At 39.4% G+C, this 23,969-nt stretch overlaps 2 protein-coding genes across 4 annotated transcripts in view; both read right to left on the reverse strand.

Moving 5' to 3' along the window:
• Hykk (hydroxylysine kinase) overlaps positions 1-8,366 on the reverse strand; it is a 24,372-nt gene extending 16,006 nt beyond the window's left edge. Inside the window, exons 1-4 of one of the 2 annotated variants that reach the window (XM_052188304.1) lie at positions 8,290-8,366; positions 7,766-7,987; positions 5,146-5,496; positions 4,334-4,473 (exon numbers count right to left, since the gene is read on the reverse strand). In XM_052188304.1, coding sequence (XP_052044264.1) covers positions 4,334-4,473; positions 5,146-5,491 — 486 coding nt within the window. In that variant the 5' untranslated portion in view covers positions 5,492-5,496; positions 7,766-7,987; positions 8,290-8,366. Of the gene's footprint in view, positions 1-4,333; positions 4,474-5,145; positions 5,497-7,765 lie in introns of both variants that reach the window. The other variant, XM_052188305.1, reaches the window with a different exon arrangement.
• A 6,703-nt stretch (positions 8,367-15,069) lies between these two features.
• The window catches only part of Ireb2 (iron responsive element binding protein 2), a 232,182-nt gene continuing 223,282 nt past the window's right edge, over positions 15,070-23,969 (reverse strand). For both annotated transcript variants that reach the window (XM_052188295.1, XM_052188294.1), the window contains 6 exons: positions 20,839-20,943; positions 20,587-20,729; positions 18,329-18,476; positions 18,122-18,244; positions 16,002-16,187; positions 15,070-15,312 (listed from right to left, as the gene is read on the reverse strand). In XM_052188295.1, coding sequence (XP_052044255.1) covers positions 15,202-15,312; positions 16,002-16,187; positions 18,122-18,244; positions 18,329-18,476; positions 20,587-20,729; positions 20,839-20,943 — 816 coding nt within the window. In that variant the 3' untranslated portion in view covers positions 15,070-15,201. The remainder of the gene's footprint in view (positions 15,313-16,001; positions 16,188-18,121; positions 18,245-18,328; positions 18,477-20,586; positions 20,730-20,838; positions 20,944-23,969) is intronic.

Consider the following 23,969-nt stretch of genomic DNA (forward strand, 5'->3'; position numbering starts at 1 on the left):
GGGTACAGAGGAAGTTAACAAGGGTTAACTGAGTGTCACAGGAAGAGGGAAAGAGGGAACAGTGTGCTCCACTGTAGCAGCTGTTTACTGTATACGCATATGCATCTTACAACTTGTTGTATACCTTAAATATATCACAATACATTTTTTTTAAAATGTTAAAGGAGAAAAATGTAAGAGGCACTTATTTAAAAAGCATACTTGAAAGATATTTTGAGGATATTATAGAGACAATCTAGATATAATACAGAAGACTGTACTCATATCAAAGGTTTTCCTGAATAAAATTAACATATAAGGCCGGGCGGTGGTGGCGCACGCCTGTAATCCCAGCACTCTGGGAGGCAGAGGCAGGTAGATTTCTGAGTTCGAGGCCAGCCTGGTCTACAGAGTGAGTTCCAGGACAGCCAGGGTTATACAGAAAAACCCTGTCTCGAAAAAAACAAAATAAAAAAAAAAATAACATATAGGGAAAAAAATCTCCTAAAAGTACATGTAAGCCAGGTATGATCCCCTATACATGCAGTCTCAACACTCGGGAGACAGAGGCAGGAGGACTGCCATAAGTTTGAGGACAACCCAGTCTTCATAGAGAGCTCCAGGTCAGTCAGAGCTATAGAGCAAGACCCCGTCTCAGGGGCTGGAGAGATGGCTCAGTGGTTAAGAGCACTTGATGTTCTGGTAGTAGACTGGGATTCCCAGCATCCACATCTATTCACAAGGATCCCTAACTCTAGTTCCAGGGGACCTAGCACCCTCTTCTGGCTTCCTTGGGCACCTGGCACATGCAGCACACTTTCACAGATGTAGACAAAACACTCATACACATAAATAAATCTTTTCCAGAAAGACCCTGTCATAGTTAAATAAAAACAAAATAATTACTCAAATTAGAAATATATTGATATTCTAAATCGAACGTGTGTGTGCACGCGCGCGTGTCTGCACATGTTCACATGTGATGTGTTCACCTGGAGGCCAGAGGTCAGCACTGAACATCTTCCTCAGTTTCTCTTCATTTTATTTCACTTTTTATTTATTTATATTTGTATGTGTGAGCACACATGTGTATGAATGTATATGTTGTGCATACATACAAACATAAAAAATTTATGTGTGTGTGTATTATGTGTGCATGAGTATGGTGGTCAGAACTTGTGGGAGTCAATTTTTTTCTTCCACCATGTAGGTCTCAAGCTTGGTGGTAAGTCTTTACTGCTTAACCATTTGCTAGACCCTCCATTTTATTTTTTGAGAAGAGGTCACTCACTGAACCTGGAGCTTGCCAATTTGGCTAGACTGGCTGGCCAGAGAGCCCAAGGAGCCTCCTGCCTCTGCCTCTACAGAGCTGGGAGATACTCTGCCATTCTTTTATGTGAGTATTAGAACCCAAATTCATGTCTTTGTGTTGGTGCCAAAAATAACTTTGCAAAGACATAAATGCATTTTTTCTTTCTTCTTCTTTTCTTGGTAAATGCACTTTTTAATGAACATCCACGAGTAAATTAGAAAGTGTTCTGATTGAAATGCTTAACATGCTCACCACCCACAGCTATGTGCAATACAATTTTTTGAATAGGTGAACAATGCAGTAGAAAAAGTTTATAAACAATTATTGAGCATCATTTCCAGAGGATGGGATAATTTGTAACTTCTGATATTTCTTTGTATTTTTATTAGTTTTTCTTAAATAATGAGTAGCTAAAGGGTTTTAATTTAACAGAAAAATAGGTTATTACTATTTGGGATAGCAGGGTAAATTAATACTATTTAGATAGTCACATGGCCTTGATGTTCTGGCCAAGAGATGTGACCAACTTGGTTTGTCCAGTTATAAAAGTTAAAATACTGAAGACTATTTAAGTCACTGACATTAAGTAATGAAGACAGACAAGTAAGACGAGATTGTCCCTACTCACTCACTCCCTTGACAGAGGATTCAGTGCAGAGGGAAGACTCAGGAAGAGCTCAGTGAGTTCAATGAGTTGAAGAGATAGAGCTGAGAGTCCAGGAAGACCAAGGCGGCTACAGTATGCAGAACAGACTCCCAAAGATCAGAGCTGCAGAGAAAACACCAAGTCCTCCTTGAGAATTTGATGCATTGGTATACACCCCACGTGTTAAGTCTGAGGAAAGGAACATCTGAAAGGGCTGAAAGGGATTCTATTGGGTACATAGGCGAGGCTGGGAACAGTGTCTGTGGCTACTGACCACCCTGGGAAACATCAGTTTATAGGATATTGGGCAGAGAACTCAGAAGGGTTTTGCATTACATAATTTTTAAAGTAAACCTAGATCTGGCCCCACTTATAAGAGGTTAAAAACAAGACCCAAGCCGGCCGGTGGAGGCGCATGCCTGTAATCCCAGCACTCTGGGAGGCAGAGGCAGGTGGATTTCTGAGTTCGAGGCCAGCCTGGTCTACAGAGTGAGTTCCGGGACAGCCAGGGCTACACAGAGAAACCCTGTCTCGAAAAAAAAAAACAAATCCAAAAAAAAAAAAAAAAAAAAAAAAAGACCCAAAAGAGTCAAATGGTTTCCAATCAATCTAACTGCATGTACTGAAAACAAGTTCAGTGAATATCAAGTACAAGACATATATAGGAGCTAGACATAGTCACACATACCTCAATGGGGGCGGGGGGAAGAGTAAAGTGGTCTAAACATACCAACTAAATGGCAAAAACTCTCGGTTTTTTTGTTTTTTGAGTTAGGGTGGTAGAACATAGCCAAAGCTGGGCTTGAATTTTCATCAATCCTCCTGCCTTAGCCTCTTAAGTGCTGGGACTACAGATATATACCACCATGCCTGATAAACACTGTCAGATTATACAGCAAACAAACAAAAATAAGACCCTAAAAATTCTTCCCATAGGAAACATTTCAGCCATAAAGACTGCCACATAAAACAGCCTTCTGTTTTCTTTTCACTGATTTCTAGAAGACTCCAAATATGTTTGAGATTGAAAGAATAACCTCATCTCATTCTCCTCTCAATTCTTTTTAATTGCTCCCTGCTTCAGAATGAGACTGTGTCACAACAAGCCTGGAACTACACTTTGTTCAGTCCTTCCCTGGTTACCGACTTAACACTAAAACAATCACCAAATAAAGTTACATTGTCTTCTAAACCTCTTGAAACATTAAAATGTGTTTGTTTGTTTATTGTGAGACAGAGCCTAGCTATATAGTCCTGACCCAGAACTCCCTGTGTAGACCAGACTGGCTTTGAATTTATGGTGATCTTGCTTCTGCCTCCCAAGTACTGGGAGTTTAAACATTTCCCTGACTCAAGCCCTTAAATTGTTTTTTGTTTTTGTTTTTATTTTACTAATTATTGATTATCTGACTACTGAATTGGCTTCCTAGATGTTCCACACCTTTCTGGACCCCAGAGTGCTATAATTGTTAGGTTTTACATATTTAAAAAATCCTTCCCTCAAGGACCCCTACTGCCTGTAAGATACAGTTCAGAGTCCTTACTTTGGAGGGGGTGGGTCTCACAATGTGTCTAGGCAGGCACACACTGATGAGACTCCTGTGTCAGTCTCTCAAGTGTTAGGGACAATCCAACTCTTTACTGTCATAGAATGTGTATCTTATAATCTGACTCCACCTTAAATTTTCAGTTTTATCTCCTGTCTGCCTCATTTATAGTCCTTATATATTGCAGCCACAGTGACTTATCCAGAGGTTCCAGAACACGACCATCCATCATACTCCATGTGCTCTTTCCTTCACCTGGAGTGTCCTTCCTCCCTTTCTTTCCGATCCATGCAGTCCTAACTTTAGAATCGACTTGGTGTTACTCTCATTAAAAGTCCCCCAATGTGTTCATTGCACAGTGCTAGACATCAAGGATAAAAGATAAATAATTACTTTAGGGAGGCAGCACCGTTGGTAGCATGTTTTTCTAGCACATACAGAGCCTAATCCCTAGTACCATACAAACTAGCAAAAAGTAGCACATGCCTATAATTTCAGTACTCAGGAAGTACAGGCAGGAGGACCAGAAGTTCAAAGTAGTCTTTTGCTTTACAGTGAGTTTGAAGCTACCCCATAGTGTATGAGATTCTGTCTAAAAGACAATGAATACAATGAAAACATCCTGTTCTTAAGAATCTCATTGCCACCAGGGGTGGTAATGCATGGCTTTAATCCCAGCACTTTCAAGGCAGAGGCAGGAAGATATCTGCGAATTCAACATTAGTCTGGTATACATAGTGAGTTCCAGGCCAGCCAGGGCTATCTAGTGAGACTGTCTCAAAACAAACAAAAACAAAAAGATAAACAAACAAAAATTCCTTACAAACAAAACAAGACCCCAAATCTTACCTCCAGGGCTTTATCCAATCGGGCAGCCAGCCTTCCTATTTCGTATAATTGCTGGTGGCTGATGGCAACCTCAGCTATTGGTCTTCCTGGGAGGTAAGTGAGCATTCTCACCAAGTAGCTTTTGACTTCAGATCCACTATCTAGGTTGAAGGAATGATACATCCTGTCAATCATTCTTGAAAAAAATAAAAACAATGAGAACTTGCAGCCTTGCATTCAAGTGCTGTGCCAAGGCCACAACATAGTAATGACAAGCTGGTGTTTTAAATGCTTGTTTGCTATGGGGGGCTGGAGAACTGACTGCTCTTCTGAAGGCCCTGAGTTCAAATCCCAGCAACCATATGGTGGCTCACAGCCATCTGTAATGAGATCTGATGCCTTCTTCTGGTGTGTCTGAAGACAGCTACAGTGTACTTACATATAAAAATAAATAAATCTTTTTTTTTAAGCTTGATTGCTAGTTTCATGTTCTATTTCTACTACAACACAGCAGTCAGTCAAATAATACATTCTTGAGGCTGGAGAGGTGACTTTTCTGAGTTCTTGCCTAGCATGTGCAAGGGCCTGGGTTCAATTCCTAGCAACACATATATTCTTTCCGTGTTAAATAAAAATAGAACATGCTCTCCTGGTGTTTACAGGTCCCTTAGTTATTATTTATCAGGACATTTATTAGCATAAAATTTACAGTAGATCTTAACTCAAACCATTTCCAAACTATATCTCCACTTGGAGTTATGAACCTGTTTTTGAACCTGCGCTTCTACCTGTAGCCAAAATGCAGTAATATGAATGTATAGGAAATCTCTTACCAATGGATATGAGAGAGATCGTGTTGTCCCCTTTAGTTCGGCACACAGAGGCTGTTGGAAATCCAGCTGCTCTCAGAAACATGATGATATGGTTCTGCACCTCAATCAGGTCTGGAGTCTGGCTAGACTCTGTATTGCTTATTTTGAGGACATATTCACCTGTGTCATCTGTAGTCTCTTTGCTTCTTGAAACATGAACACGAAAGTTTTGGTCGTCATAGCTTGGGAGTGGCTGGATCTTAGAAACTTTGAACCCAAATACTGATTCTACCAGTGCAGAGGCTTGTGCCTCAGTAAAAGTGGGCTTGGTCAAAGCCTGTGACTGCTGGCCATCTCCACTTGACATTATGCCTAGGTGAAAAATAAGAGCCAGACATATTACAATAGTTATTTGAATGATTATTCTCAGACAGACCACTATTTTTCTATATTGAGTCTATGCTTCTTGACTTTTATCTATAACGTTTAAACAGTTAATTAGTGGATGAGATGAAGAAGCAGACGACCTGGAGCTGGAAAGGCAGATCTGCAGTGAAGAGCACTTGCTGCTCTTGCAGAAGGCCTGAATTTGGTCCCCAGCTTTCATGCTACGTGGCTTACATCACCTGTAACTCCAGTTCCAGGGGGGCTCTGACAGCCTTTTCTGGACTCTGCATGCATCTGCAGTTACATGCACACTATACCCATAGAGAGCCATTTAAAAATTAAAATAATCTTTAAAAACAAACAAACAAACTTGATGTTCTGTCAGAGGATAATGGTCATACCATTATAATCCCAGACCTGGAAGGCATAGGCTGGAAGACTATTTCAAATTACAGGCCAGCTTGGTCTACCTAGCAAGTTCTAGGCTGGCCAGGCAATATAGAGAGATTTTGTCTCAAATAAAGCAAACAAAACAGAAGTGATATATTGATAGATTAATAGATGAATAAAGTCCTGGGCTGTGAATATTTTTAAATTTCTCTCCCAACTTGAAGTTACAGTACTATGGATAAACACAGGTCAGAGAAGCATTTTGTTATTATCCAACCCAATCTTTTCGCTTGTCTGTCAACTTTACAGAGAAATGTATGTCCAAACTAATATTCAGTTCCGCTGAGACCTCATCTTTGGGGGCTGGGAAGATGTCTCACCTCAGATGGTGAAAATGTATAAGTATGGGGACTGGAGTTTGGATCTACAGCAACCACGGGAATGCCAGGCTTAGTGGCACATGTCTGCAATTCCAAGTTGTATTCTTTTATGTTTGTTTGTTCGTTTGTTTGTTTGTTTTGAGTAGCATGGGCTGGACTTAAACGCATTAGATAGCCTTGAATTTCTGATCCTCCAGCCTCTACCTCCCATGTACCACCATGCTTGGCTTAATTTGGTGCAAACTCGGGACCTCATGCATGCATGGCACGGACTCTACGAAACAAATCATGTGCCCAAACAATCTGTTGTATTCTTGACAAACACTTCTCATGTTTACCTTCTGACCACAGTATTTGCTTTCAGAAGCAAATTTAGTCCTTCAGGTGTCGACACTAACCATATTATCGCAAAGCCTAAACAGGGCTTCAAAAGAACCTTTGCACCTGAAACTTCTGGAAACTAGTACATCCGGTCACACTGCTTTTGGCCTTAAGACTTTACAAAGAATTTTAAACATTCCTTTTGAATATATATATAAAATAAGGCCGGTGCTCAGAATGTAATGTGAACTGAAGCTTTAACTCCAAGATGAAATCCTCTCAGCTCTGGAAGAATTTAAGGGCATTAAGCACTGAGCTTGATAGGGAGCTGAGTGTGGTGGTTCACATCTGCTATCCTGCCAATCCCGAGACAGGGCAGTAAGATCGCTGCACGTTGAAGGCCAGTCCAGACTACCTATTGAGTTCCAAACTAGCTCCCGTTACTGTGACAGACTTTGTCTCAAAAAGAAAAATCTCTTAAATTTGAAGACTGTTAAAGGCAACTGGCGAAGGCCAATGTCCAGAAAACATCCCCATGTCCTTAAGGGGGCAATGCTAAGTATCTCTTTGCAGAGTCCTGTTTGCTAAAGCAGGGCAAAGTACTGCTGGCAGGTCTGGTCACGAGACAACCTGGTACCAAACAGTTGCTGAACTGTGAAAAGTTGTTCCAGCACCATCTCTGCAACCAAACTCTGTAACTTTAACCACACTGCCTCTGAAAGAGTTCGCTGAAGAGTTTTGAGCTTATATTTTCTGTTTTGGCTGTATATGGGAAGAACTCCACATCCTGAAAGAAAAAACACATATTGAAACCTGCACCTGAAAGTAAACACACATAAAGAAAAAACTTAAAAAACAAAACAAAACAAACGAACAAACAAAAAACAAAACCAGAGACGTCCATTTTAATCAAATGCGTCCTGTATGTGGAGATAACGGAGAGCAAGTTCTATATAGGTGTTAGTGTACTTCTTGTCAGCAATATTTAGATCCGGAAAACACCCTCAAACAGTAAGGGCGTCTAACTAGAAGGTTTGCACCAGACTCTGTAACTTTTCGCTGCACAAGAGGGAAATGGAGAGGGAGTAGATCTTACACTTTGCACTTTGTGCAAAGTACACAAGAAAAAAAAAAATAATACAGAAACTAGGCTTTCCTCTCACCTTCTCCTAAAGAGTTACAAAGTCTCGTGACTTCTGCCTTAGCACTTCTTCCACCTCTGACTTCAGCGACCCCTCTGCTGTGATCGTCCAAGGCTGGGAAGCAGGCAGCGATATTCCCTGCACTTATTTCAATGGTCGCAGCCACTCACAGCTCGCAGCTGCAGGAACTCTACACTGTCTCCTTCCAAGGGCGATTGGAAGACTCACTTCCAGTGGGTCTGGCTGCGGAGCGAAAGACACCGATGGGAGGGAGGTGGCCCACAGCGGGTCCCCGGCCTTGACTCAGGTCCAGGGAGCCTTAGGATGGCTTCCACCCCAAAAGCACGCAGGCCCGCGGAGGGTGGGACCCTCAAAACTGCGCACGGAGATCTCAGCAGGGCTCGGGCTGGACAGTGACCTGACCCGTCAGCATGCAGCGATTTTGAGGAGCGCAAGGGTTGCACGAGCCCGCCGCCCCCTCTCAGCGATGTTCCCTCAGAGAGACACTTGTCTCGCGACAGCCTCCCCCACCTCCTCTCACGCACCGCGACGGGACGTCCTGAGGCCCACCACTCTCTCCCCACAGCCAGCAAGCATTTGCGGTGCAGGAGGCGGGGCCGGGCCTGCCGCCGCTGCGAGCCCCGCCCTCCTATTGGCCCCTCCCACATCCCGCTGCCCAGTCAGCACACACTACTGACAGCTCTGGCCCAACCCATAACAGAGTTCAGAAAACTGGCTTCTGATTGGCTTTGCAATCTGACAACTTTGTCAATCTCGGCTCGCTAGTCATAACCTTGTTTCTGATTGGCCCTCAAGTAGCCAATTAGTAGGCCTTGGGGATTTGAGTGGCATCTGTCAATTCTGACCAGGCTGGCAGCGACTAGGAGCACAAGTCTGTCAGCAAGCTGGCCCATTAGAGATACCATCTTGCCTTTCTTTCCTCACTCCTTCCCGCTCTTTCTGGAAGCGAGTATCCTGAAGGCCATCTTCGTAGAGCCTGGCTAGGTGCATTCTCCCCAGAAAGGAATCCTGGTCCTGAAACTGCAAGGGTTGGTCCCTCTCTGTGAGGAAACGGGGCTGTCTTTGTACAAGAATGTTCCAATCCGAAAAGGCTGCATTTATTAAACAGATCTACACTGTCTGGGCTGTTGGGAACTGAAGCCCAGAGCCCAGAACCTTAACCAGACCGTAGTTTCCAACTCCCCGTTCAGGACATGGGCGACAGCGCCAGTTTTCAAGCGGGGTTACTCAGTACAATAGAGTGAGAAAGAAAACAGCACCTACTGGGCTGTTAGCGTCACAGTTCAGATCTGGGATGACGAATGACGCTTTGACACGGAGGAATAGAGCTGGGAAATTGGGTTAGAATCCTTATTTAGGTCGTTCTGACAATGAGAAAGTGCTCAAGAGCTTGTCTGGGATTCTGAAACAAGGTAGTTGGATAATCTTAATTTTCAAGGACACTAGATGTCTTAGTTAAAGTTTTATTGCTGCGAAGACACCATGACCAAGGCAAGGTTGTAAGGGACAGCATTTAATTGGGACTGGCTTATAGGTTCAGAGGTTCAGTTCATTATCAAGCATGGCGCTGGATGAGCTTTTTACATCTTATTCCGAAGGCAAACAGGAGAAAACAGGCATCCCCAGGCAGCTAGGAGGGTCTCAAAACCCACCCGGACTGTGCCACGTTTCCTCCAAGGCCACACCTACTCTAGCAAGGCTACACCTCCAAACAGTGTCACTCCTTGGGCCAAGCATATTCAAATCACCACGCTAGGCCATATAGCCGGATGCCCTGTTGCCATTCCCTGTACATTCTGCTTGATGTGTGTGTACATGTGGTATGCATGTATGCGCCCATGCAACACACTGATGAAGAGGATTTTCAGTCTTTTCCAGTAACTGATCTGGGCTTTCCCCACCTTGAGACAGGGTCTCTCACTTGGGAGTTCATATTTTTCAACTCCCTGATCCAGCACTAGGGTGGCAGAAACGTACACAGATATTAATCTGGCTTTTTTAATATGGGTTCTTTGGATCTTAACTCAGATCTTTTTTTTTTGTTTGTTTTGTTTTGTTTTTTGTTTTTTGAGACAGGGTTTCTTGTGTAGCCCTGGCTGTCCTGGAACTCACTCTGTAAACCAGGCTGGCCTCAAATTCAGAAACCCACCTGCCTCTGCCTCCCAAAGTGCTGGGATTAAAGGCGTGTGCCACCACCGCCCAGCTGAACTCAGGTCTTTATGTTTGGGCGGCAAGTACTCTTACCCACCGAGCCATTTCCTCAGACATCCCTGGACACTTTTTAGAACTATATTGCGTGGTATTGTGATGGGTGTGTAATGCTAGCGGTTGAAGCAGGATTCTAAGTTCAGAGTAGCCAGCCTGGGCTACATAAGGAAACCCTTTTAAAAGGAGAGGGGGAAAAAAGGCTTTCTGCAACTTGCTATTTTTGCTTTAAGTAGACATTTCTCCATTTTTAAGGATATCTTCCTATACTTTATATACAGGTTAAGATTTAGGTCTAGACTGTCTCATATAGCTCAGGCTGGACTCATCCATCCTATTATCACCTTCAGGTGCTGAGATATGTATACACCACCTTGCCCAGCTTCTGTGTACTTCAAATTCTTTAGGATGAACTCTTTTAAGGTTGCTAATGTGTGGTGCCAAACCCTTTTTTTCCTCTCAACGTTGGATATATATACAATGTAAAACAAAAACAATTTGCAGAGATTAAATACATGATCTTGAATTGAGTAGGGCAGTGTCAGACCTCAGTATATAACTCCTTGTCCAACCTCAACATAAAACATTCTAGAAAATGTGTTCTTGTAGTTTTAAAAAATATTAAAATTATATTGTGTAAGCACGTGTGCATGAGGAAGAACACATGCCGCTACACACCTATGTGGTCGGAGACAGCTGTGTGGAGCTCTTCCCCTTGCCTTTACATGGCTCTGGAGATAGACATTGTATGGCAGGCTTGTGAAGCAAGCACCCTTTACCCACTGAGCCAGCTCACTGGCTCCATTTTGTAGTTTTGTATTTCCTATATTGATGTTCACAGTTCAGTGGCAATACAATGGATACATAAAACTCAGCTTCCATGCCAGCAGCCCCTGAGTGAGGGTAACAAGCACCTGCTTTGGAAGACCTGTTTTCTCAAGTACTAATATCTGCTGATGGGTCATGTTCTATGAAGTGGATCCTTTGGCAATCTCACTGTGCAAATGTCAATGCAAGGAACCAGTTACGTGCGGTCTGTCACTGACTGAAATGTTATGTGGGCTGACCACATCCTAAACCTAGTCTAGCACGTCTAAGACTTATCCCAACAACTTTCATTAAAATAGTAAGACTAGCAGCAGTAACTTATAATTAGGAAGCAAAGCAGGCATCAAGTGATAATGTACCAAGGCAGCTGTTGATATGGAGTCTGGACATTTAACATATCAGGATGTACCTACGTTGGTATTTGCTTTTGTTGTATTTTCCTAGAATCTGAAACTGTAACCTTTTTAGCCTTTGGATGCCAAGTCTTAACAAACTTTAATCACTTAGATTGCTATTAGTAGTAGAAAGGGGGCTTTAATCCCCCCCCCCCACACACACACACACAACACAGGGATTTGCCAGGCCTTGAGCCTGCTAAACATGCAACCTACCCTCAACCCTTGGATCTATCCTTTCCAATCATAGGAACTGACCATATTTACAAAACTTACTTTAGGAGAGTAAGCTGTGGTCCTAGCTCACTGTGGTCCTAGGGTTATGCATGAATTACTTTGGAAAAGCAAACAATGAAACTGCAGCAGAGGAGTGAATACCGCCATTAACAGGACCTTTGGTGTGAAAAGTTCCAGAACATACTGCATCACTATCCTATACCAAGGCATCTCTTCCTGTATTACACAATTCATATCACTGAGCTCTCCAATGCTGTCCTAAATGTTAACAATGACCACAAAAGATAGGGTATGAAGATTCTAGTAGGTCCAATTTATATAACAAATACATATTTAAACATGTCACACAAATGAGAACAGTCAGATTAGGAAGAAGGAGAATCAGTGAGTATAAGCTACAAACAGATTTCAGTTTGGAAAAAAAAAAGATTGAGACAAGGTGTTTACCACAGAATTGGCTTTAGTTCAGACTGGTTTTCGACTCAGTCAATCCTGCCTCAGTCTCCTAAGCACAGAACTTATAGGTAGCAACACTAAGCTTAGTGAAATACAGTTTTTAAACATCCAAACTTCAGTATCAGAATGGATCACCTGGTAGGACACTCTCCATCATTTGAATGTTAACTTGCCTGACTTGTATTTGTACAAAAGATCCTGATTTAGGTCAGATTACTCTTTCATACTGAACTGACTCTATAACTTGACTATCCATGTGATACTCCCAGAATTCATTTACTGTTTTTTTTTTAAAGTGGATATTAACCGTATTTTAGGCTTTTGTTCTCATTAATCTTAACATAAAGGAACTTAGAGATATAGTGGTGAGATTAAATACCCTGAGTGTTATGGTAGGAATGAACAAAATCTGAACATTACAGAACATATTTGATAAAAGATTTCTGGATAGCATTCCATTTAAGTCATGCTTTATTCTGAGTTACTATAAAATACAACATGAGTCAAATGTGATAATACAATTTTCTTTATTAAAAATAATTTACAGCATCAATAACATATACACAATTTCATAACTGAACTTTACCTCCAATATATTTCTATACAATACTTAACATTATAGAACTTAAAACTGTTATGCTATTTTGTTGGCTTTAAATAACAATGATTTGTAATTACTTAAGAGATATATATATGGTTTTACAGTCACATATTATGCATAAAATTGATAAGACAAACAAAACAAATCAGCACAGTCACCTTGAAGGGGAAAACACCCCACTGAAAAAAAGCCAAAGTTTACTTCCTTCCCTGTTTTCACTCCCCAAATCAAATACAGTATCATTATCCAGTATCTTGGCATCTTCTCTCTAGACTCAAAGATAAAAAGGCTCTGAAAAATGTCAGCTTTTCTTATCCTGTCACTTACTATGGAGAGAGGAATGAACACTACATTGCTACTATATACGCAAATGACTGACTCTGGCTAAGCTCTTAGCTTTACAGCTTTTAGTACAATCCCCGTGAAAATCCGAGTACTGTCAGTGTGGTGAAGAGATGCTGTGCCTCTCATCCAAGTTCTGAGGTACCTGCCATCTCGGGAACCTTAAAGGAGTAACTAACAATGGCAGTCTGGCAGCTGGAGGCCTTTTCTTTCCGTCATTTTATGAGCAGCACAACTAAGGCACACACCAGCGTGGAGCACAGCGTTCTTGAGAGACTAAATGCTGCTGTTGGTAACTGTGCTACAATCTAAATACTGATTTGCTTTTGTGTGTTCACTTTCTCCAAATATTGGTAATTTTTAGAAAATAACTAAAATTAGTCAACAAAGAAGTAAGTAACACAATAAAAATAGGCGCCACATTTTTGCATTATTTGGCTGGAGGCAGAATCACAAGATACACACATTGTACATGTCCTTATTTGTCCTCCCATATTTAAAACCATGCTTATCAAGAGTTTAGTTCACTGTTTCTAGGTGAGAGATTAAGAGAACCTTCAATTTGTTCCTGAAATGAAATTTCTATACCATTACTGTACTGGAAATATTTGATTAATAATTAATTAATTTGATTCATAGAGAGTTTGCCATTTTTCAGAAATTTATGTCTAGACCTGTATCTTAGACTACAGATGGAGTATGCCTTCAAAATATGACCTTTTTTCCCCATATATACCCCTGGAATTACCATTTTTTTCAAGGCCATGTATACCAGTATTTTAATACTCAACTTGTCAATTCTCCATTCCTGATTCAGGCTTCCACAGATTAAAACACATGCCCAGAGAGACACATGGCATCTACCAGAACACAGCAAGGTTTCAAAGTAGCAAAGAAAACATTTACTAAAGAGACTAGTTTTGTCAAACTCTAGTCCAACTAAGCACATATTTGAAAAATATTTTCAAAAGACTGTACGACTGATCATATACAAAGTTCTCAGTGCTCTTCACCCACTGGTTCAGTAGTTCCTTAAGTTCAGCATAAAACAAGAACTTTTCATTTTGTGCAATGCACAAGAACAGATCAGATAAAAAAATTAAAAAAAAATCATTACACTTAACTTTTTGCTGCTAAGTTGAACTTCATAATTAAAAAGAGGTATGGGGCTTTCTAAAATTAATTTCCAACCTTTTAAAATGATGTTAAACATGGACTAAGCATGGGATATGGTGTAGCAGATACAGATGCAACTACAAGCACATGACAGACACACAAACAGCAGTGACCACCAAGTGTCTTATCTTTATGGTCAATTTTGATTAAAAAACCAAATCATAATGAAACAGAGTGATGTATCCTAGATAAAATAAGGACCCAAATAGCAAGAAGTCAACTTAAAAGGACAGTAAACAAACAAAAAACCTTAAGGGTGCAGATCTATAATTTTGGATGGATAATTTATAAGTCTAAAGGAAATCTATCTAGAGTTTGATTCAAATTGTTTCCAGCATTCATAAAGGAGTGTGGAGCATCAGCTGGTGAAACCTAAGTGAGGTTATAGGAGTTACAGTATCATGTAAAATGAGCACAATCCAGCCCAAATTAATATATCAGTATTTGGGCTTGTAGGAGGGTCATAATGGCAAATTACTGAAAAATTTGCAGGGCTGTACCATAGGAAATATATTTTACTAATACATGATATACCACACAATCAGTTATATTTTGCAGTTGTTTAGCTTCAGACATGGAGTACATTTTGGCTAGACTGGTCAAAGGGACTGTGATCTGGGGCAGGTCCTATGCCTTGCAGACATTATTGATACTAAGGCTAAACCTGACTTACATTACAAACTGGGAATGCCAACTGTATCCAATTCAATTCTGAAAAGAAGAACAATTAAAAATTCATTTATAAATCAGGTACCCATTCCCACAATCTTAGGGTCTAGTCTGGATTCTTCTATTTCAACTTGCTATTCTTAAACCAACAAACAGTAGTCCAGTTTTAAAGGTGCAAAACAAAACAAACAGCTTTAGAACTGCTATCCATATGAATCTTCAACACAAGTTCAAATCCTGTCTTTATTTACAAAATGTTCTCATAAAATATACCCCCCCCCATACTTACAGGTTTCTTCCACAACACACTTCACACGTTGATTTTAGCAATGTTAATAGCACCATTCGTATATTATTTAAAATCAAGATTTCATTTTTAGTCACTACATTGATTCATTTTCATTTACATCCATGGATGAGATAAGCATTCTGAACTTATCCGCAGTTCCATGGCAATGATTCCTGGGTCCAGCACAGACGAAGGCTTTGCAGTTACCAGTCATCAAAGATGCCACAGTGAGTAGATACTATAAGAATTTTCGAGCCACAAAGTTTAATAAGCCTCCATGTTTGTACAAAGTTATCTCCACATCATTTTCAAATGACGCAATCACGCTGAACTCTTTTCCAGTACTCGTCTTTAAACAAACAAAAAGATATCCTGTGAGTCAGAGCTTAACGTGTTGTTTGGTGAAGATCAATTGTATTCAGTCACTAATTACCTGATTTCAGGCCACATTTTCCTGGTTCTAATTTTCCAAATTTTGATTGTGCAATACACTTTTGAAAGCTTGAGAGTCCCCTCCCAATGAGACAAGTAGAAAAACAGAAAACCAGGTATTTTGCTCTCTAATACTGAAGAGCAGCTACCAGATTGCAAGTCTGCAGCATGACTTAGATTAGGCTTCCCCGAGGAAGGCACCACTTACTATTACACTCACTAGACAGTACGTGTCTATTACATGTAATGCCTACTGTCCTCTCTTTTGTTCCCTTAGTTATACAATCTTATTCCAACCTTGAGTGCTGAGCTTTCATTTCTCTTTGGAATTGATTGTTGCCTGGGTCATATTTTGATCAAAACAGAAAGAGCTAAAAACCTGGCACAAGTAAATGGAGCCCCAATTCTCTGTCAGGCATCTTTTTTTAAGACTAGTTTCTTCTACTGTCTTCAGACAACATGGGTATATTAATAACACAAACTAACAGGAAAGAGCTATAGCTTACAAGTGCTGACATTAGCATGCAATTAGAAACAATTCTTACTCAACTTCCAAACACCTGAGTATACAATATGCAGTAACATATTTGGGGATCTTTGAGTTACCTTTATATTTAATGTAATTCCAGGAAAGAGTTCTTCAGGAAATGATAAAGAAAATACTTCTCTGCCAGAGAGGCCCAAGGAATCTGCATTTTCTCCTGGGAGGAACTCAAGTGGCGCTATACCAATTCCAATCAAATGATCTTTGTGTATTTTTTCATAGCTTTCAGCCAAAACAGCCTTTACACCCTGTAACGAATGTCCGTTTTATTTCCTTTCATCACTTTTTGAGATTATTATTACATCATCATCATCATCATCATCATCATCATTATATCATCTTTGTTTGTAGCCTAAACTGGCTTCAATCATGACAATCTCTCTGCTCTCTGGACTCCGGGTGCTGAGTTTACAGGGTATACCACCATGTTATCCTTATAGTATTTTAAAGGAAAAAATATCTACATTGGACTTTGTATATTTTTGATGGAATATCCCATTACTGAGATTTGAGTTGTATAAGGTATCTACAGAAATCTTTTATAGATTGCTCTTTAATAAGAGGCCGCACACCTCTCAGCATTCGGGAGGCAAAGGCAGGTGAATCTCTAAGTTCTAGGCCAGCTTGGTCTAGAGTGAGTTCCAGGACAGCCAGGGCTACACAAAGAAACCCTGATCAAAAAACAACAACAGAAAGTGATAAATAATAAAAAGATAACTAACTCGGCAGACCGATGAACTAGAACTTAGAGACAGTGCTATCAACATCAAGGTCTGAGTCAATCTGCAAATAGAACTGAGGTTTTGAGAGGAGACCTCTAGCTCTAGCCCTACTTTGGCAAATGTTTATTCTCTAAAGAAAATGAGTTGGAGCAGTGGCTCCCCACCTGTGGATGCGACCCCTTTAAGGGTGCAATGACCCTTCCACAGGAGTTGCCTAACACCATCAAAAAACATAGATATATACATTATGGTTCATGACAGTAGCAAAATTACACTTATGAAGCAAGAAAAATACCATAACAGTATCAGGAAGGTTAAGAGCCACTGTACTAGACCTGGCTTCCAGACCTGGCTTCTCCACTTAAAAAAACAAAAACAAAAAACAAAAACACTGTCCCAGAAGCGTGTTTTAGGACATTTCCCCCGCCTAATCACACATTCTTCATCTTCTTTCTTCCTCTAAAATCTGAACTGCACAAATGTACTATATACTTGTTCAGATACTTTGTTTACCCTGTACTTATACATAAAAATTAACTTGCTTTGTTGTTGTTGTCATTGTTGTTTGAGACAGGGTCTCTACATAGCCGTGATTGGCCTGGAACTGACTTTGTAAATCAGGCTACCCTCAAATTCACAGAGATCCTTGTGCCTCCACCTGCAGAGTACTTAGACTACAGATGTGCTGCACACCTAGCTCAAGAATAACATTTTTTAAAACCACTCAATCAACTTTCATTCAAAGTCCAAACCTCCTACTGAGGTCATAAACTGAGGCACACTGGGATTTTGGGGGGATACATATGACATGAGACAGGGATAACAGATGGCCTGAGAAACCAGATTATAAACAGGGATGGAGCTAACCTGTGCTTCCTGTATAAGTTATTGTCCTTGAAGAAACTGAATAGCCTTAGAGAAAATACAAATAGACAGGTTTCTTATTTGGTCAAGGTGTGTGAAATTGGGCTAGCTGAGTCTTTCGACAGAAATTAAGTGAAAAGAAGGTATTGTTATACGTGAAACTTAGTTTAAGACAGACTTTTCTCTCTTCACTGCTTCCATACAGACTTATGTAAAAAAAAGAAATCTAGGTTTAATCAAATTCAGAGTAGCAAAATAAAAGTAAAATTTAAAATTATCATCTAACTCATAAATTATCATTAAATTCATAAATGTGCAATCCAAATTATCATATTAAAAAACCCAAATAAGTCAAATAAACTTTAATATGATGCTACTGACAAGAAATCTAGGTTTAATCAAATTCAGAGTAGCAAAATAAAAGTAAAATTTAAAATTATCATCTAACTCATAAATTATCATTAAATTCATAAATGTGCAATCCAAATTATCATATTAAAAAACCCAAATAAGCCAAATAAACTTTAATATGATGCTACTGACAAGAAAGAATATTAAAAATTAAGATTAAGAATATAAAATTTAAGGATCCATACCAGCAAATAGGGCCCTTTGGCCACCCAGTCTCTTGAGTTTCCTGAACCATATTTTTTTCCTGCTAAAATTATCAGTGGGATACCTTCTTTCTGGTACAGTTCTGCAGCTTCAAATACATCGAGCTGTAGATCAAGCAGACAGAAAACATTTAATACAGAGGCTGATCCAGTGAGCAACGGCCACGGCACTTTTGTACATATCCTCACCGTCTGTCCCGATGGGAAATGAATTGTTTTGGGAGCTGGCTTCCCAATGAACTTATTAAAAAGCTTGATGTTTGCAAACGTGCCTCTGGTCATGACAGCATCATTACCTCTTCGGGCTCCATAAGAGTTGAACTCTCGGGGAGTAAGGCTATAAAAAATTACGAAAGACAGTTTTCATGCCAAGTAGAAAACGATAACATTACTGAGCTGTAAAACCTGTTAAAAGCTCTTGTCCATCCCCACAACTTTAGTCAATCTCAAGCTAATACAGTAAGTAGAGAATACAATGACTATATATGGGTTTATTGTGTTTATTACTGATCTACAAACACATAGTTTCTTAGCTAATCAGCCTCAATAATCTGAGGCAAATCTCAGATCTCACTTTCTTTTTAAAAGGCAACAACCTAGGTATATAGCCAAGGCTGGTCTCAAACTTACAATACTCAAGCCTCAATCTACCCTGTAAGCAGCTATCACACTGAACATTTTTAGAGGCCATAAATTACTGAATAAAAATATCTTAACAATCAACAACTGATTTTTATCAGCTCCATTTGATCTTTTATATGGAAGCATCAATACTTTGAACTTTTTCTATACTTAAAAAAAACTTTTCACTTCAGAATAGAATGACAGAGACCATTGGTTTTCAACCTTCCTAAAATTCTATGATCTTTAATTCAATTCTTATGTTCCAGTTGACCCCCATCCATAAAATAATTTTTTTGCTACTTCATAACTGTAATATTGCTACTTGTGAATCATAAAGGAAATATATGATATGTAACACTGTGACAGGCTTGTTCAACCCCAAAAAGGCTCATGACCCACAGGTTGAGAAACACTAGTATAGACTCTGGATGTCCATACTTTCAGAAAATTCTAAAGTGATAAAAACTACTAGATTAAAAGAAATAATACAAAACCATATATTTAAAAGAATATAACTGATGTTTCTCTGTGGAGGATAATTACTATTATGAACAGAATGGAAATCATAGCTAAAAAATATGAGGAGATAACACCAGCAAGACGGCTCGGCAGGTCGAGTCACGACAACAGAAGTACAGATTCCCAGGGTACATGCAGAGAATTGAATTGCATGTTTACACATACATACGTACTAAATAAAAATGCAGTAAAGGGGCTAAGATATGGTTCAGCGGTTAAGAGCACTGACTGTTCTAGAGGTCTTGAGTTCAATTCCTAGCAACCACATGGTAGCTCACAACCACCTATAATGGGATCTGATGCCCTCTTCTGGTGTGTCTGAAGACCCCAACAGTGTATTCACATACATGCCCTGTCCCCCAAAACTATTCTTTAAAAAAATGCAGTAAAAAGTATTAGGAAGAAACTTCATAATAAAAACTACAGTATGATTTTGTCAAATCAAGCTTCATAGCTTCAATTATTATATAGCATTTCAATGAAAAATCTTGACATTTGAATTGTTCAAGTAACAAATAATGTCCAAAAGTTAATCAACACTACAAATAAACTTTCTGATACCAAAACAGTTCTTTTGAGAAAAACTTCCTATTTTATTACTTACATAAAAATGAAAAAAATGCCTTTCTAGTTTTAAATTTGTATCTCTTTAGCTCTGTAGTTAAAATTGCTTGCTATTCTCGCAGGGAACCTGAATTCAGTTAATAGAACCCATGTCAGATAGCTCACAACTCCAGCTCCAAAGGGTTCAATATCCTCTTCCTGTCTCCATGGGCAGTACACATATGGTGCATACACAAGCACAGGTGCACACACACGTACACAAGTAAAACATCTTTAAAATAATTTACCTCCTATATATTTAGGATATTCAAATTTGACCCTTTCAATCTTCTTTGATATTGATATTTATCAGTCTTAACCTCACTGACACATACTTTATAGCCCCATGAAGTAGCACACATTTGCTACAATTTAATGACGGGAAGCTGGTTAGAACCAAATGGTCAGGCTTCATTTGGTGTGCCAAACTAAGCTTGATTACTGCTAATAATCAGTTATTTCTTTAGATTATAAAGGCTTCATTTACTTGTTAGTTTGAAAAAGGTAAATTAGAAATAGTGATTTCAATTTCTAACATTATAAGGAAAGGGATTCAAGGTGCTAAAGACAACCATGGGAACAATGAGACCCCTAAGATAGTGCATCTAGGACTTACTGGGTCTATGACTATGACAGTAAGAAAGGCCTCTTACTAACAAGAGAAAGAGGGAGAGCAACCAGAGACATGGACACATACATACCCTCTGTTTGTTAAATACTTAGCAGCAGCACTACTCCTAGCAATACTTCCAGCGGGTGATATATGATCTGTAGTGACAGAGTCTCCCAAATACAATAGGACATGAGCATTTTCAATAGGCTGGAATGCAGCTGGCTCTTTGGTCTAAAAAGAAAAAATTGAAAAGGCTGAACTCTCTTTCTCCCCCATCCTTTTTTTTTCCCTTTCTTTTTTTTAAATTGTAACAATCTTTAAAAGATCAAACAGTACTTACAAGTTTATCAAAAAATGAAGGGCATCTGATGTAAGTAGACTTCACATCCCATGGAAACAGCACTGAGTCTGGAGCTTCTAACGAATTCCACCGCTTATTTCCCATCTGCAAATATGGTTTAAGGAATGGACCAAAAGAACAACTCAGAAGATGATACTTTAAAAACATCCACAGTAATAAATAATACTTAGGTAAGAGTAAAAGGAAAAAAAAAAGCCATATTCACCTGAAAAATCATGACATTTTTGTATAGAATAGACTAACTTTTTAAAACTTTCAGGAGCAATTTTCAGTGTTAAGTTTCAACAATTTTAAAGATGTCATAGAGCCGCTCTACCCTCAAACTAAATAATTCATAAAGACGTGTATGTATGTATGTATGTATGTATGTATGTATGTATGTATGTATGTATATATGATATATATACATGTGCACTCACACAGCAAAATGATAGAGTATGTAAGGTATGTCATCAAGCTTTTGGAATATTACAAAGAAACATGTTTTATTTTTCCAGTATATTTGTCCCCTATTACCACCTGTTAGTCTTGTCTTTAAATGGAATTTAAATAACAACATCATCAAGCCCTCGTTTCTCCTCAGTCTCCACTACTGCCTCAATGATCTAGTCAACCAACATCTTTGACTATTATTTGACATGAACTTTCTGATTCCATCTTTCTTAACCAACTCTCTCCTTTCAAATTAGTGGGTTAGAGAGATTGTTCACAGGGTAAGGGCATGGACTGCTCTTTCAGAGGGCTCAAGTTCAACTCCAAGTACCCACATGCCAAGTCCTAACCATCTATAACTCCAGTTCCACAAGTTCCGAGCCCCATCTTCTGGCCTTTGCAAGCACCAGACACACATACAATATAGGATCATACACAAAGGCAAATACTCATGCATATATAAAAAGTAAAACTAAATGTCATCATTTCAACCATCTTGTGTAAAGCAGCGATGTGAGCAAGACATGGTGGTATATTCCAGCATCTAGGAAGCTAAGACAGGTAACTAAAGTTAATGCTGGTCTCATCTACAAAAAGAGCCTGTCTTCAAAACAAAACAAATCAAACCCCATCTAACATGCTTTCAAACTTTGAACAACTAATCCTTATCCTAATTTCCCTTTCTCTATATAAATTTAGCATAATATACAATTATTTACCTAATCATTTTCTTCTTTTCTTTTTTTAGATACAGAGTTTTGCTATGTAGTTTTGGCTGGCCTGTAACTAACTCCTTAGACAACCAGGCTGGCCTCTCACAGTGAGTTCCTGGTCCCTTCGATGCTGTGATTAAAGATGTGCATCACTACACCCAGCATTCTTTTGAAAGAGTCTCATACCGCAGCTCAAGTTGTCCTGGAACCAACTAGTGATGTAGCCCAAGCCAACCTTGAACTTGTGGTTATCCTCCTGTCTCAGCTTCCCAAGTGCTGAGATCACAGGAATCTGCAAAACTAGCTAATTACTTTTTCTACAGTTCACTGTCTTTCTGTGATAGAATGCTTTTTGTTCAATTAGTAGGTGCCACACAGGAATTTTCTGAATAGTTTATACACCACTTTGAACATAAAAGACTGTACCTGCTCATTTGTAACAAAGGTAAATCTTAAAAAGTGTTAAAATGACACTGCTCCCAGTCCCAGGGAGGTAAAGCAATGGCCAGGATTTTAGTGACAGCAAGTGTTAATTGTTTGTTCTTATTTTGATTTTTGAACTATGTGAATAGGAATGACATATATTTCAGTAAGTCAAAATAGATTAGAATATTCTAGGTCTTTCTCCTCATAATTAGCAATTCTACATATAAAATAACATTAAAAACTATGAATTCACCACAGCTATTTGCAGAATAACAGAAACAAAAGTAGCCAATTTATAGAACCAGCCAGGATGCCCATCAACAGATAAAGAAAATGTTTTATTTAACAGTAGTGGTTTTATTCAGGATTTTAAAAAAAATGCTAGCTGGGCGGTGGTGGCGCACGCCTGTAATCCCAGCACTCTGGGAGGCAGAGGCAGGCGGATTTCTGAGTTCGAGGCCAGCCTGGTCTACAGAGTGAGTTCCAGGACAGCCAGGGCTATACAGAGAAACCCTGTCTCGAAAAAACCAAATCCAAAAAAAACCCAAAACAAAACAAGAAAAAATGCTGTTTGTCAGAAAATAGATGGACTGGTAATCATCATGTTAAATGAAATAAGCCAGGCTCGGAAACATAAATATCAGATGTTCTCTCTTACTTGGAGAATCTAATATAATAGAAGAAAAAGGACAAGGGGGAAGGGGAATAATGGATGTTAATATGAAAGTAAAAATAAAGATAAATATCACATATGTAGAATCTAGATTTAAGTGTGTGAGATAGAGAAAGGGGGGAGAGGGAGGGGAAAAAGGAGAGAGAGAGAGCACACAAGAGACAAACCGACATTTTTAAGAAGATAAAGCTACAGACCATTATGTTAAAATAAGCCAGACTCAGAAATACAGATACTGTATTTTTTCTCTTATGTGAAATCTAGATTTCAAAATAAAATATATATGCCAAATGCATGACATTCTATCTGAGAAGTTCCTCAGATAGAAGAATGTTATACTGCCCATATTTAAAGCTATAAAAGAGAAGGCAGAACTATGAGTAGGCAGAAGGACTAATGGGTGTAAATTACTTGACACAGTGTTTCTGAGTTTGAGCCCCCAGAAGCCATGTAACAGGATATAAGACTGCAAATCAGTCTATGGATAAAACAGGAGGTAGAGACAAGAGAGTCCTTAGAAGCTTGCCCATCAGCTAGGCTGGCAGAGGTTGTGGCAAGACAAGAACCTTTCTCCAATATGGTAGCGGGTGAGGACTAACACCTGAGTTGTTCTCTGACCTCCACACATGCCATGGTATGCACAGGCCCACATTCATACACATAAACAAACACACACAACATTCACAAACAAAGATTTTTAAGTGTTTATATGAACGCACATACATGTGAATGTAGAAAGGATACTGTTTGGGAAAAGGAGGAAAACAGCAGGAAATAGTGGTGACAAAGAGCGAAAAGGAGTTACAAACATGAAAATGTCATCAGGAACACCTCCGCCCCCCAAGGGTATTACTGTGTGGCCCAGG

The sequence above is a fragment of the Apodemus sylvaticus genome, chromosome 7 (genome assembly GCF_947179515.1).
Source record: "Apodemus sylvaticus chromosome 7, mApoSyl1.1, whole genome shotgun sequence".
Taxonomy (NCBI): Eukaryota; Metazoa; Chordata; class Mammalia; order Rodentia; family Muridae; genus Apodemus; species Apodemus sylvaticus.